This window comes from Colius striatus, chromosome 15 (genome assembly GCF_028858725.1).
Source record: "Colius striatus isolate bColStr4 chromosome 15, bColStr4.1.hap1, whole genome shotgun sequence".
In the NCBI taxonomy this organism is placed as follows: domain Eukaryota; kingdom Metazoa; phylum Chordata; class Aves; order Coliiformes; family Coliidae; genus Colius; species Colius striatus.
Genome location: NC_084773.1, coordinates 8833693 through 8850453, shown reverse-complemented (window position 1 = coordinate 8850453; position 16761 = coordinate 8833693). Strand labels below are relative to the sequence as shown.

At 32.9% G+C, this 16761-nt stretch overlaps 1 protein-coding gene across 1 annotated transcript in view; it reads left to right on the top strand.

Moving 5' to 3' along the window:
* Positions 1 to 15273, top strand: part of ERC2 (ELKS/RAB6-interacting/CAST family member 2) — a 311703-nt gene extending 296430 nt beyond the window's left edge. The window contains exons 15-16 of the mRNA XM_062008749.1: positions 727 to 861; positions 15205 to 15273. Coding sequence (XP_061864733.1) covers positions 727 to 861; positions 15205 to 15231 — 162 coding nt within the window. The 3' untranslated portion in view covers positions 15232 to 15273. The remainder of the gene's footprint in view (positions 1 to 726; positions 862 to 15204) is intronic.
* Positions 15274 to 16761: the final 1488 nt, after the last annotated feature.

Sequence of the window (16761 nt, the reverse complement as noted above, 5' to 3'; positions counted from 1 at the left end):
GTTTGCCTGAGAGCCTTTAGTACTTCTAACAGGAAAAATAAGTGCTGTATACATGGATATTGCATAATTGGTGGTAAGACATTTTTGGTATCATGAGGTTATTTAAATATATGTATTTCATGGTATGGAATAATTGTAATAGTGATAAAGAGCAGTGATATATGTTTTTATCTCATGGTGGCATAGATTTTATTACCTGTACATGGAAGTACAGGGTGATCCTGATGTACAATTAAAATAATGAAGCCAAAATACAGCTTTTACCATAACTATTCATAATTGTCATTGACATGCCTCAGTAGCTAACTTTAAATAATTGTAGTGCATTTAGTATTCCATTCAGTGAGACTTTACAAGTGAGTAGTAATAGACTGGAAAAAAAAATACGAATCTGTTCTAAAATAGTACATTTAGAAAAGCTGAATGTGTTTGTTGACACCCTTCAAGCACAAAATCCTTGATCCCATCCTTTTCTAGCTTATTTGTGCAATTCTACTCATGTGAAAACTGAGACAAAAGATGTGTTCACATACTTTGTCTATTTCTGTTTCCTTTTCTTTCTAAGCCAGCAGTCTTGAGTTCTATTGTTAGATCTTTACATTTCCAGAAAAAAACAAAACAAAACAAAAACCCGATAAGAAATAGCAAAGATCTTCCTAAAACATTGTTAGAGTAATATATTCCATCATGTAATAGCAGAATTGTCTCACTTTATATCTTAAACAGACACAAAACAGAATGAAACTGATGGCAGATAACTATGATGATGACCATCACCACTACCACCACCATCACCACCACCACCACCATCGATCTCCTGGGAGGCCACAACACTCCAACCACAGACCCTCTCCAGATCAGGTTAGTCACGTCAATTTCTCACTTTCAGTTTTGTAGTTTTACTATTTTGTTATTTCAAGATAAAACAAATATTCCAAAGAAAGTAATGTGTTCTTTGAACTGAAACTAATGGCTCTGGTACTTAATTCCATCCCTGAAACAATTTAAACATTTTGGCTTTTTGTCTGGTGTCATGTTTTTCTTCGCTATTTTTCTATAGTGTACTAATAACGTCATCTTCTGAAGTATATTAATTGAACCTTGGACCTTTTTGTTTCCACCTAGGGTGAAAAAACATCTATAAGCCAAACACTGTTTTCCTTTTGTTAATTTCAATATTTTTTTACAAATGACTACAGTTTTTTAAACAAAAATATTTTTATAAACACATTAGTAATTTGCTTTTATCAATAATATTTTATGATATTAATGTTAACCAGAAATACAAAATGATTGAAACAAGTTTACTATCACATAGTTTTTAATTAATATTTACATTGTATATGTTTGCAATAAGGAGGTTGTGATGTTTTGTCGTTTGTTAGCATACCAACACTTTGTGTTTTGGAATACTTTAATGGGTTTTTTCAGATAATGCTGCTGTGAATACATAGAAATGTGCTAAGTGTCCAGTCTTCAAGCTGAGTACCTCTAGTTCATACACAACTAGGTGAAACAAACACCTTAACCAAAAAAGTTTCTTGTTTTGATCTGTTTGAAAGAGATGTTTCCAAACAGAAAATGCTGCATCTTTTCTTTCTGGAAAGCTTAAAGACCATATCCACTAAAAAGAAAGTATCTACTTTCATTTTACAGTTAAAATATTGAAAATAATGCTGTAGTATTTCTAAATGCAGTATTATTTCTATTGCTATTAATAATGAGGTTATAGTTATTAGTTATAGCTAGTTATCATTACAAGGTTCTAGTATTGAAAATAATGTCTTCGTTCATTATGTAATTATATAAAAGAAGGCAGAATTGTCTCAAGATTACCAAGGGGGAAAAAAAAAAAGATTTTGGCTTTGTGCAAAGAATAGAATGAGAACAACAGAATGAAGGCAAGATATGTGAAAAAACAGGTAGCAACCTCTGTGTTACCAAAAGCCAGACACTGATTTCAACTAATTCAAGAAACTTGAACCTGTAAAGAAAATGTCAGGGTCAAGAGAATGTAGGAGAGTTAACATTTAGTGAAGAAAGCAGTTTTCAATGCACAATAACAGGTTATTCAGGGAAGAGAACAGATAAGAAGCTTAATGAAAGTCTGTATCAAAACATCTTTAAGGACTTAAACTTAAGAAGTTATGTAAATGATGGAAATAGGTAAATGATTAAAGATAGAGCACATAAAATAACCAGCTATTTTACTAGTATTCACTATTACTAGTGTTCTCAGTTTCACTCTGAACTATTTATGACTATATTCAACAACTCTTATGTAGGATATAGGAGATCCTTGGAGGATCAAGGAAGGCAAACGTTGTTCTAATCTTTACAAATGAGATATATGGGGATTTATTAATAACTTTGTTTTAAACCCTGGAAAGTCCTGGAATAAATTAGTGGTCAGCAAGTTAATAGAAAATAGTCTTTTTACTGTTCATTTTAGGTAGCTTGCTGTCTGTTTCAGAGTGTATCATGTTACCAGTCTATCCATCCAAGTGTGTATCAGATCACTTCATCCTTGCTTTACCCCTATTCACTTTTCCTGATCATCAACTGATGGTTCCTAACTTAAACTATTTTTAACAAGACATTCTTGAAGATATGAGATTTTCACTTTATACTTACTTCATTCTTTCACTCTTTTCTAGATGACACTAGGGCCACTCTAAAACAGAATGCAAGTCTAGATGTCTGTTACATAGCATACTCATCCTATATTTAGTCTGTCTGTATTTGTCAGGGACAATTTATGTCAAGCACATCTAGTTTTCTTTGATAGGGAACTGGCTTTGTGGCTAAAGAAGGAAGTGGTAGCTGTGACATACTTTGAATTCACAAGGCCTTTTACCACTGTCCTGACATTTATTTGGTACATACAGATAAATACATTCATTTGTAATGTAAATAACATGTACAGTAAAATGCATTACAATAATAAAAGCTGTAACTTTAAAAAATACCATTTAAATTTAATTAATTATGGATTCACTATGAGATGGGTTTTCAACTGATACAAATAACATACCACAGACAAATTTTCTGTTTCTCATTGTTGACAGGGTTCCAAAAAGTCTGTCCTCTATCTGTTTCTCTGCAGAATTTGATAAAAAAAATTTTCAATGATGAAACAGAAAAATGCATAAATGTTGATAATAAACCGAACTGCAAGAAGCTGCAGGCATAGTAGGAGCAGTTAAACCAGAGGGGAAGTGTAGAATAAGTAATCTGAATGTCAATAAATATAAGACCATCTAAATGGGAGAAGTCAGATGTACTGATGAGGCAATAGCATGGAAAAAGGAATCTGGATTGCACAGTGGCATACCATTGCAATGAAGTTGGATGTAATTCTGGTATAGAGGCAGAACTGAAAATGAAGCAGGAAAAAATTAATGTATTCTTGAAAGCATTGGTGAAACCTCATCTGAAAAGCTCTATGCAGTTTTGATTACCGTGCTTTAAGAAAGATAGACAAGTTAGAAAGTGACTAAAGAAAAGCAAGAAGAATTATATGAGTTTTAGAGAACATGACCTATGAGAAAGGCTTAAAGAACTCGATTTGTTTAGTCTAGAAAGTAATAAAGAGGAGACATAAGTCTTCTGATACATAAAATTTTGTAAAGACGATGATGATCAATTGTATTTTAGTGCCTACCGGAGAACGAGTAGGAGCAGTAAATTTAATTTTACCAAGAATAACTAGGTTAGTTACTAAAACAAGGAAATGCTTTCCACTCTGAGTCTAATAAATCTGGAAGTGGAAAGAAAATGTGGACATGATTTCGTATAGGTGAAATGAAATCCCCTTTCTTGGAGATTTCTAAGAACAAATTAGACGAATATCTGTGGCGCATGATCACTTTATTTGATCTTCTGTTGGTGCATTGGGCTTGGAGTAGGTGTTCTGAAGTACTACCATTCCTAAATTTCCACAGAATCTCTGAACAATGGGTTAGCCCAGGAAATGGGTACTTGTAAAGCAAGCAAGAGATCCACAGTAAACTTCTTGCTGAAATAATCTTTCAGAACAGCACAGCCAATGATAATGAGCAAACTCTATTAATTACTTTAGCTTACATTTTAAATCATTAATTTAAATTAGATTTTTACTTTCTATGACTTATTCCATACAGCATTCTTCTGTAAACCAATTTGATTTCCATGCGCCAGACAAACTTGTATTTCCCATTCGATAATGTATTACACATGAATTCTAGATACGTGGGTTTTGGTGACCATAATCCAGCATATTGCTAATAGTTTGAAACCAAAGAGTAAACTGAGAAAATAATAAGTAGCAAATCATTAGAGGGCATTTTTAAATTATGTAAGGAGATGAGAAAGTGGTACACAGAAATGTCATTTAGTTTAGTGAATGCTATGGAGCATTTTTATGTTTTCTCACAAATTCTGGAAAGAGATAGTTGAATGTATATTGTTGATCTTGAAACATTTCTCATTTCTATGGACAAAACTGAATTTTCTAATTTATATGCTATATTTATATAGAGAAATACAGGAGTGTTATACATGGCTGTAAATATGTGATGAAGAATAAATATTTCCCACTTAGTGATGTAAAGTGCTGTACATGCTACTATGTGTCTGTAGCCACTTTAAGACAATGAAGTACCACCAGTCTCTTGGAAATAAAAACCACATACATCCTATTTGAAATATGCATACTTTTGACATGGTGCTGTTTGGTTCAGATATCAACATTATTGTCTAATGATCATGTTTTTGTTATAATCTGTTACTCAGTATCATATCCTGCTATGGGCAGCATGTGGCAGCATGGTTCTAGAGATGTAGTAAAGCATAGGATCTCTGACTTCTCTTGAAGGAACTAGTTGGGCACCTTTTTTCAGATATTATGGATGCATTTAGGTCTTTTGGCTGCTGCCAGGGAACAAAGCCAAGTTTCCAGACACTTCTTGCCTTTATCCCATGTTTTTTTGCTCTCTGTTTAGGGAGAGGTATAGGGTGACAGTCTTTTGTGTGTCTGGACCTAAACTCTAGGGAAGGTGTAAGAAAACTTCACAAGCAGTAGGAAGGCTCTAACTCTTCTCTGCCCATACACATGGTCGTATTACAGTGAGTCATGATGTGTTCCCTAGTTACGTTGATGCATCTGATTTTTGTTTGATACAAATACATTTCTGGGGATTCAGTGCTGCCATGTCAATAACATTGCAATATTAACCATTTTTACTAGTCTTTAAAAAACCTGGAAAACAAAAGATAATTTTGTAGCTTTAGCACTAAAAACTCAAATTTATTCTCTTCAGTTTTGGCTTGAGAGTTGGCAATCTTTCTTAAATTCCACCTGGAAACATTTTGGCAGTCAGTGTGTATCCTGGAGTGCGGGTGTAATACTCCTAGCATGAAAATGAGATTAATAAGCATTCTGTACTAGCTTCAGTATCTAGGGAATTGTAATATGTAGCCCCTTGTAGAGTGCATTACAGTAATCTAATCTGGATCGTTGCATCCAAGATCCATCTGTAACAAAAAAAAAAATTACTAAATAAATTTGAACTTCAAGATTTAGATTCTGTCCTGCCCCATAACCTAGACTTCATTACAAAGCCTACTGTCCAGCTCCCTGCCTCTCTGATTTCTCGCCTCTACATACTTACTATTTTTCTCTTTTTTCTCAGTTACTCACATAATCTTTCAGTTTTCTTTCTTCTATTAAAAATGTTTTGAAGGATTTGTCTGTTTGTGTCACATAAGTGAGTGTACTCTTGAAGCAAATTGCTATTATTGTTGAAAGTTGACAAAAATAAGTCCATTTGTATTTTTTGGCACAGCTGCCTTACTGTTCTGCAGTCCTTTTTGTCATTTTTTCTTGCACTTTTAGTGTCATAACAAGCCTTTAAGTTACCAACCAAATTCTGTTTCACTAACTGCAGCTCTGCTCACATTGAGATACCTTTTTCCCTTTGATTTTCAAATCTCAGAAGCCTTTTTGCCCCTCCATACTTGTATCTTGTTCTGAATTTCAGAACCTAGTCACCCATATTTACTTATTATCAGTTTCCATGGGCATTTTATATTCCTCACTGTCTTTGAAATAGTCCATTGGCATACAGGACAGATCTCTTAAGTCTGGATATTCTCCGCATAACAAACAGCATTCTTTTGCTGTCATCCAAATCTTTCTTGTTCAAGTTCATGAGATCTTTACTGTGTGGTTGAAAGCTCAATTTGCTGCTTATGAGCTACATAGTAAAAACCTGTGCTTGGTTATTTAAATCAAAACCAGCCTCTCTCTAAAAAAAAAAAAAGGACTTGAAATTGTGTAGGTAATCCATGACATGTATGTGTCTAGGATATACTTCTTAGTTTGATGGCATTCTTAATAGGAAGTTATGCTCTTTGAGAGAGCATATGGAAGAACTTGATTCTGCATCCACACAGTGGAAGACTGAAGGTGTAGCATCCAAAGAATTTTCATCTTTTAGGACTTCATTGCCAATTCTGATGATTATAAGAACTATCAAATCTTCTTACTTTGCATAGCACTGGAGATTTTTAAGGATATAAAATGTAAGGTGTTTCTCATCTCATAAGTTTCCCAAATTCCCAAACTGTAGTTGAGCCAAGTTGAATGCTTTACTCCATGATCACCAGGGTTACAAATATATTTTAATTTTGTTTTATGATGAGAGATGATATTCTCATAAAAAAGACTCTGATTTTAGAAAAATATGAGTATCATAGGGCATGCCATAAGACTGTAGAAGCTGATTGTTTTCCAAAAACTTGGCCTTATTCTTAGAAGCTATAATTGAGAGTGGAATGACATGTGATATCGTAAGAATGTAGCATGTCCTTTTACATCTTTTAATCCAATCTGTCTATGTAGAGAACTTGTTTCTATTTATAACATTTTTTGATGGTCCTACAAGGTTATTGTGTTCAGATGTAATTTGTCAGAAACTCACCATCAAGTTTTCAATTACTCTGAAGTCTTAGCAAATGGACCTAAGGTAGTTCAAGTTTTCCAAACTATCCTTCTATCTTTATGTCAGTGATGGGGCAGTGTGTATCTGTGAAACTTCCTTTACTGCCATTCTCTAGTCAGAAAGCAAGCAATGTGATAGCTGTCTTAGTATTAAAAACATCTTGTTTTAAAAAGATTTTTTTAAAAAATATGCTAGTAAACTCATTAATTTGAGAAAAGAAATCACATGCAATGGTGCATAAAACTAGACAACAATCTGACTGTTGTGAAGTAGGAGTATGCCACTAAGAACTAACTTTTTGAAGAACACATACTCTCAAAAAGTGTTTATTGATTTGTAAAGTGGTGACTGGTCTTGGCAACAGGTTTTTATTCATCAGCTGGAACTGCTAAATATCCTTGGAGTAACTGAAAGACGATATGTGAAAAACTCCAAACAGGTCAGATGGGATTTTTTTTTTTGAGGTACATGACTTTGAAATCAAAGCCACAGGACAGTCAAACAACGATTATTATTTTAGTGTCTGGATCCTGATCTGCAAATCACTGTATTGATCCATATGTAATTTTAGGGGAAAGGAGTGCATGCTGCTTTGTGTATTTTGGCAGCCCTGTTATGTTAGCACAATGACTTATATTCTATGGCCATACTGGAAAATTGCCAACCTCAAACTCTTGAATAGGCCTCGGGAATATTGAAACTGGAATTTGTCTTTAAAGAAACTCACGAAACTAAGCAACACAACTTAAAAGGTGGACAAACATAAACCAAAACAGATTCTTTTAGCTTATTCAAATAACAATGATTATTTGAAAAGCGTAAAATTTTTCAAATTGCTTTAGACTTTAGTAAAAAGTTCAATCTGAGCAGAAGATTAGTATCTGGAAAACTGAAATACCACATTTGGGAGTTTTCTCAAACATTAAAACTTTGTCTTTCAGTTGTTCAGGAAAGAAGAAACAAAAATAAGGGCAAAACCCAAAGCATCAGTGACATTTTACTGTATAAAGGAGGTGATATGCTATAGCTGTTCAATGCAATAAATTTGAATTATTGACTCCCTCCTTGACCCAGATTTTGTTTCATATTCTGTGTATTTCTTTATCCTGTATGTTTACATGTTGTATTTGGGCAGGTGTGAGCTTGCTCTTGTCTGTTTGGTGAATGTATGTGAACTTGTTCTGCTGGTGCCTCAAGCTGCAAGGAAGCACGCAATTGCATTAACACAGTGCTGAGCCTGCACTAAGCTCATTGGAGTCACATGGATCTATTTAATTTAGGAATTTGGGCAGGGCAAGGTTTGCTTGTTGGTACATTCAGTATAAACATTCCCAGGCATATCCACTGTAAATAACTAGTATTGTGCTGAATTAGTGTTTTGAGATCTCAGGAGTGCAGTGCAAATTAGTCATGTAAATGCTTTCACATTTTTAAGTATTTTCTCTAATTTTTTTTAATCTTTGTTACACATATTCTCTCTATATAACAAAGAACTTGAGATTCATATCACACGTTGTTCAGACTTGTTAAGCTGAGTGAAACAAAACCCTATTGTATGATGGTCACCTTTAAAAAGTTAATTTTCTGTTTAAACTGTATGCAGTTATCATAGCTATATTGTTCATTATAAAAACTCTACTGAATAACAAATACTTCTAATGAGGGTTTAATTTTTGTTTAAGCATTTCCCATAAGTCAGTAGGTGTTATCATATGCTTATTTTGGTACATACAGAGAATTTTTCCTACCTCTGACATCTATTGAGGAATTTCTGTCTACTCTAAAAAGAAAACTGAAATAATCTTCCTCAGAGACTTGTCAGATTTTGAGGTTAATTGGTTTCAAACCTAAATTTAATTGTAGATTGCATTGTACCTATGATAGAACAGAACAAAAAGGCTTGAAATTTGGATGAATCTACTCTGAGTTTGAATTTGTCTTTCAAGGATACTCTAGATCTTGATTTCAATGCATTCTTATAGTTACAAGTATTGTGGTCTACTCCAGGTTTCTCATTGTAAGTAAAAGCCAATAGAAGCTTGTAATATTGGTTAATGCTTTTGTTATTCCTACATCTTAATTTTAGTTATCTTGTAGCCAGATGAATTTTCATATGCTTTCTAATTATATTAAATTTGTAATTTGACTAAGAGAACATTTAAACTGTAGCTGTATTAAAAGTAAGAAGTAGAAAATAGATTTTGCTGTCTATGATACCTCCAGGAGATGGATTTTGTATATTGAAAAGCTATACCTCTCTTTTGCTTACAGAATGAATTTATTTTATGTTTTGAGGTTTAATGAATGTGATATAAATGTATACATACTGCTCAGCATGTATATTTATATATATACCTATATTTATATATTAGCTTTGCAGTCTTTTCCACATATGGAAGAATTTTTTGAGATCATGTTTAGCTATAGAAACCTCTCCCCCTCACTTCCCCTGAATGTGTGTGTTAGAATATACAACACTTATATAGAGGTTTACATTTATCTTATATTTCTTGCTAGAAAAATTAGCTGCCACCATCATAGTCTAAAATAGGTCTCTAGACCAGCTGACGGAGCCAAAACTACATTTCTAGGAGACAGTAACTTGATAACAAAAGTTGCATATCTGGCGCTGGTTACTTAAGTGAGATAACATGTCACAGACTTTCACTACAAAGGGGACCATAAATTTTTGCATTGCAAATCTGATTTCACGGACCACTTCTTGTAAGAAGCATTGAGTTTCCACTTCATATAGTGATAAAGCTTTAGAATGTATGAGTATCTGGTGAAACATCTTATTCATGTTAATGTTAGTTTGGGTGTTGTAAAGTAAGTGGTCAAAACCAATCTTTCATTTACCCCCATCATCAGTATTTGTGTTTGATTTTAACCTAACTATATACAATTAGAACAAATAATGAGATTGGTTTTATGGTCATTTTCATAATTGGGTGATGCATGGTTACTTCTGACCCCTTCTGTTATGGATAGGTTTGAAAATAGACCTGTGACATAAATCCATGTTCCTGCAGCAAATGTAAAGATTTATTCAACTTTTTGAATATACAAATGAAACATAAAATAAAGACCTTCTAAAATTCTGTGCACCAAAACCTCTAAATGAATCCACTGTTAGTCTTTCCCACTTCCAGTTACAGGGTCAGTTTTTTAAATCATTCATGCACAAAATTCTTCTGTAGTCAATTGTTCTGTGTATGGAGAGTTTGTGAGATTAGTTCCCAGCTATGTTTGCTGCTAGAAATCGAGCAGCAGATAAAAGTCTCTCTAAGTCTAAAACCAGAATCTTTCAGAGCTGAGTTCTGTTTCACAAGGGGAAATTAATATTTGTAAGTATAATTGTTTGCTCTAAGTAGGACAGTTTCACAGTCCAGAGCCAGTAGTTACATGTTTAATGACCCATTAGTAGCCATAGATAATAAGTAGAGTAGCATAAATCAGTCATCAGAAAGTTAGTTCAAGAGATGAGCAGGTTATCACTAGATTTATTTAACCCAAGTTAAGACATTAATTCTTAGCATGCCAGCACATGAAAGGGAAATGTGATGAGCCCTGTCAGGAAGGGTCTTTTATTGTGGGAAAAAAACCGGAAAGCTTAACTCAAGTCTTTAACATTGTCTGTATTGCAAAAGCTTTTGTCTAAAATAAGATTGTTTGTTTATTTATTTAAAGAATTACTTTTATTAAAATACTTGCATACCACGAAGGTGAACTGTACTTCAGCTCTGTTAAAGTATATTCCTCACTTTAGATAACCAAATTTTATACACCAGTGGACCTCATAGTAAGGCAGAATTTTGCAGTCTTTGAGTGAATCTACATTCAGGTTTTAGTTCTGCTCAAGAGTGCAGCTTTGAATAAAATCCTTGCTCATTCCCACTTATTGTACTATGGTTCATATTTACTAGCAGTGTTGGAGTGGGCACAGTGAAATCCTTTTGAATTAAGTTTAACTGAAAGATGTATTCTAGGAGGTCCCCCAACACAGTGAAATTGCTAAAGGGAATTCAGTCTTGGAGACAGAGCAGAGCAAAATTAATCTACAATAACCCCCCAAGATAGGTGTATTGTACAGGTGCAGTTTCTCAATACACTCTTATATTGCCTATAGATCTATTGCCCTTGGATCAGATTGCTAAATATAACCTCTTGCAATTATTTCATGTTCACCAGTAATCAGGAGTATGCTATATGCAGAATGATTATAAACAGGCTTATAATTTCTGGCATCTGTTGGTTAAAATTTTTCAGATATACTTAGATATACACAGACCATGATTCGAGTTATCCTTAGTTTCTAACATGCTGTGTAATGCAGCCCGTTTTATCTGAAGGCCACTGCATCAAATTTAGTGCTGAAACTAATGAACCTTAAAGAATTGTTGGCTAAAAACCATACTTGCAAAACTTCTACTGAAATGCACTTTGAATATAAAACACAAAACATCTTTATAGAAACTTTCTACATCTCTGTGTAGTGTTTTCCAAGAACTGTTAAGTTCCCCATCTTGCTACTTTGAAGCTAGTGTTGAGGTTTTCAATCTTGGGTTTTGTGGTGATCGAAACAGAACAGTAAATCGTATTCAGTAACACCACATATTTATTTTTAGGATGTAAAGAAAATAAATAAGTAACAGCATAGAAAAAAAAGAAAGGATGAAACAAAATCAGTGAATTAATAATCAATAAACAGTCAGTGTGCAAAAGTTTTATAGTACTTGAGATTACACCGCTGTACCAAAATATAAATCCAAATTAGTGACTTAGATGTCCTTGAAAATTCAAGGCATTCACTATCTTAAATATTTTTAATTTGTTATTACTTTATAGTAATTAAGCTTCTATATAGTTTGTAAATGCAAATATTTGTTGAATTTTCCTTCTTTTCCCCCATTTTGCTTGTCTGTTGCAGAGATTTTGCTTTGCAGTTTTTGTCATTGAATTGCTATTCTCAACCCTGTAAACCAGTGAAAGATCCAAGTTTAAAAAGCAGTTAATGTACACAAACATTAATCAAAAATTGCTTGATTATAGTTTATTGTTTGAAAGAGCCATAGATTAATGATTCTAAAGGATACACACTGATACAAAAGACTAAGCACACTTCTGAAAGCCTTTGATACAGTATTAATAAATGATAAAATATAACTGCAGCTTTTATTTTGCTTCAGAGTGTGTCAAGAATGCGAAACTATTAACTTCATTTGTCTCAGAATATCAGCAAAGAATTCTGCATTCTCTTACATTATCGGTTTGCATTGAGATACCAAACTTTAGCTTCTTGACAGAATAGTTTCTTTGTAAAACCAGTGAAAACTTCAATCCTGATTATTACATGCATTTTGTTCAGTGCTTTTGAGTGGTTGTTTCTATGCATAAGGAAAAATCTGTACAGCCCATAACACTAGGTTAGAATTTACACAATTAAGTGTCCACTCCTCAAAATGTAACAGGCAGCAGCATGACCAGAGTAGCTGAGTCTTACCTCATGACTTTGATCCAATGCACTGGAAGACGGTAGTGTAAGTTTGAAAACAACCTGTCTGTATAATGGGAATAGTAAGTGATCAATGACTTAATATTCCTTTAAGATCTTGCTTCTGTACATTCTGGCTTCTGTTAACTGTAAAGGTGACAGCACATATCATAAAATAACGGTTCTTTGGTTTAATCCTTTTTTTTTTAAAAAAAAAATGTTGCCATTCTCCAATATGTGTAGGAATTTTACTTTTCTCTTGAGCTATCATGAGGTGATAAATATTTTTAGGTCAGTGCGTTACCTACGATCAATATACAGCATGATTAATTAAACAGTAACATCATTATTATTATGAAACATTGGGCTTTTTTGATAAGGATGCTAAGTAGGTGAGCTCTGCTTAGGTTAGTGCAATTCTAATTATCTTCCATAAATAATTAGTATGTGGAAATGAAAATGGGATATGAAGAGATTTTTCTAGGAAAGGTATAAGTCAAGTTAAAACATTACACAAACACAGGTGCTTAAAACAAGACAGTTTGTTTCTTTACAGTCATGGGAATACAGAAGTAGTTTGGGATGACAAAAAATATCTGCAGGTCCCCTTCCTTTTCCAGCAACATTCATTCTATGCTGAGCTAATTTTGCTGACACCGTGTTTTGTGGCACATAATCAAATGCCTTAAAAAATTTCAGCATATTATTTCAAAGCACCTTATCAGAAAGAGTCTCTATGTAATTGAAAAAGATAGAAAGTTATTTTGACAGCACCAGTACTCAGTAAAGCTATGTTGATTGACATTAACTGAGCTCCAGCTTTTAATTTATTGCTTATTGTATATCAGGATCAGTGTCAAACTGTATAACCTGTAATTTCACATAATGGTCTTTAAAAATATTTGACAATATTTGATTTTTTAACTCCTCTCGAATTCTGACAAAAGGAGATCACTCAGATAATTGAGGTAAAAATTAATGTCTGCACCTATGATGAATTAGAATGCAGTAAACAGCAAAACAGCCGTATCTATTTAGGAGGAATCATTTGGAAAATTACTGAGTTGCTCATTTTGTTGATTTTTTTCTGTTTTTAAAGAAATCACCAAAGATTAACCTAATGGCTATAGGATCAAACGACTTAGTGGAAAAGAAACCCTTCAGTCTTTCTTCAACCTTTACTCTGGCAAAACTCTTGTCAACTTCAAAGTCAGTTCAATTAGAATTAGTAGGCCTGAATAAAAGTAGCTCCTGTAGAATTCAAAGAGAGGGACTTGTATTCTCAGTGAAGGTAAACACAGCTCATTGGAAGTTTTGCAGAATCTGTACTTTGTTTCAAAAATAAATAAGAATATTCAGGCCTTACCGTGTCTTTGCTTTGTGGTGTAGTTTTGCAGACCTTATAACTAAGATGTGTTCCAAGTTAACTGTAAAAAGTTTACTCACATTTCTTCTGTGTTAAATGATAGCTAAGTTTATAGGGGACTGTCAGATTTCTTTACTTAATTCAGCAACATGCAAGACATCTATCTTAACATCTGGTTTTTAATAACAGTTGACATCTGGGAGCTCTTTTTATTCCAGGAATGGACTAGAAACAGTAGTGATACTGGCAATGTGTATTTTCAGGCTAGAATTCTTGTCCCTTTCAATCATAATTACTTACTATTCATTTTATTTAATTTTTAGATTTAATTAAGTCCCAGCAGTATGTTACAACTTTCAAAGTTTTGAAACTGTGGACTGTAGGTTTTTTAGGTTTTTAAAATATTCATGGGTGAATTTTAAGGATATCTAAAATGATAAGATTTTATTTGATTTTGAAATGCTGAGTTAAATGAAAAACATTGTGTTGTGCACTTCTCTGTCCTAAAAGTTGACTATTGCATCAGAATTTTTCAGAGTAGAAGTAGGTGTATATATGCACATAGACATCTGTATGTGCATAGATAAGAGGATCGTTATAAAAAATGTGATCTTCAGTAAACATATCCAGGAAAGAACAGTTCACTTTTTCATGTTTTTTATTTTACTCTTTTAAACTTCAAGTTTATAATAAATGTAAAGAAAAACTTTCTGCTTTAAACATATATGCAGTAAAATAATCCCTTCTAAATACAAATTAATGAAATCATCCTGATTTTTTTTGTATTTGCCATTAATATTATCTATCATTAAACCTCTAAATAAATGAGCAATCCTAATGGTTCAAAATCAGAAAAAAAAGAACAACTGTGCCATAGTATTCAACCATATGCAATGATTGCTTAAAAGATTTGATTGATAGCGTGTTATTGTACTTCACTAATGATAGATTATACTTCAGCAGTTTTACCTTAACAGAATGTGTGACAATTTGATTATAGTAATTACCTTCCTTACTTATTAAGTTTGATCTTTTTGTATTGTTAATATTGGTTTGAACTGTATGCAATTAAAATATAGATAATCTTTTAATATTTAATCCTATAATCTACTTCCTACACACTGTTTCAACTGGGTGGGAAAAAATCTTCACGTCACTGTTGTTTTCTTGGTTGCTATAGATGCAAATTCTTGTATATGTAACACAAAGTTGTTCTACTGTTTTCACTGGCTTACATTTTAAAAAAGCTAATGTTTTAACAGACAAGAAAATTGTATTTTATATGTGCCCAAGTAACTAACCTTTTCTTCTTTCATTCCAATGCTAACATCTCCATGCCTAATGCCATGTCTGGCACACAGGATGACGAGGAGGGTATATGGGCATAGCCATTCCTGTAAACCAAAGTTCCAGTTTTGTTTCAAGGGGTGAGAAACTCTCTTTTCTATTTCTTTCAAGTTAGAGTCTCATTTTTATTTTAAACTGCATGGAGCTGCGTGTTTCTGTGATGCCTATCAGAATGTGTATGTGATGCCTACAAAAAACATATTCTCACATGCAAAGAGCAATGAGAAACTATGTTTAATGGTTTAATAGTGTAATAGTTTAATGTTTTTTGTAGCCTGTTGTGGCTAAAGCTGTAAGTGCATACAAAACTGTAAAAGGAGTGTATTAGTATCTATCCGTATATGTTTAAGCTTTCCTTTTTTCAGTAGATAAGAATGTCTTTAAACTGGCATTATCTGCTATATCATCTCAAAAATTCCTTTAAGAAAACTGTAATAACTTTGTAGAATGAGTATGAAAGTTTGGTACTTAAGAAAGTTTGCCATATATTAAGCATACAATTTTACTGTAATAGAATTTATAATTTGTAGGAAAAAAAATGACTCTACCTATTAAGCTACAATATTTCAGTTAAATTTCAAAATAAGCAACAAAAGTATAATATGTCTATGCAGTACGTGCTCTTTGACTGAAATAATCAGGTAGATAAACTTCTCTGTAATAATTTGGTTGTGGTATTTAAGAGTACAAAGTGTAGCTTATTTTGTTCAAGTCTCTTTCAATTATGAGTAAATACTATATTGTCAATGTCAGTTATTGATCAATGCATATCCACTCTTTTGGTGCTTGTCTTTGAAGCTGTAGGTAATTTGTAGCTTATGATCACCGTGGTTTCAACATTGCTGAAAACATCAGGTGGTTCGTTCGTAGAAAATGTTACTCATATCACCACTTACTGGAACAAATCTATTTACTACAATGGGACTGTTCAGAGAAGCAAAATCTTCTCACTTGACTTAATGTGTTATTAAAACTGCCATACCTTACTCTAGATTTCCCAAGTTGAAGACCGTATGACTGACTTTGTTTCCAGTAGTGCTAGAAGCCACAAGTCATTCATTCTATTTAAAGGGAGTAAAATCTCCAAAATACTTTTAGTTCTTAAATACTCACATTATAGAATACTTTAGATGCAGAATCCTCAGTGCTATCCAAAATAAATACTTTCTATTTTGTTTTTTTTTTAAAGTTGAACTGTTGAAGCTTTTTATCTCAGGGAAGTTTAAGACTCAACAATTGTAAAATGAAATGATGGGCACTGTGATAACATTATGATTTACAAGACAGCAATTTTGGTTTCTCAATGTATAGTTATAAGCCTTTTTTAGTTTTATGCTTTCTGATTCAATTTTAACTGTCATGCTTGTACAGGTTGTATATGTAGATAACCTCTGTGTTTATGTACACACTTTGTATGTGCTAACAGTAGGAAAGGATGTGACTCATTCTAAATTTTTTTTTAGTTACACTTTCTTCTTTCCTGAAAATAAGCAACCTTAAAAAGAATCTGGAATTGTTTTCTTCATATAAAAATGTAAAAAAGGTTTACGGGTTTTCTTAATGTTGTGTTT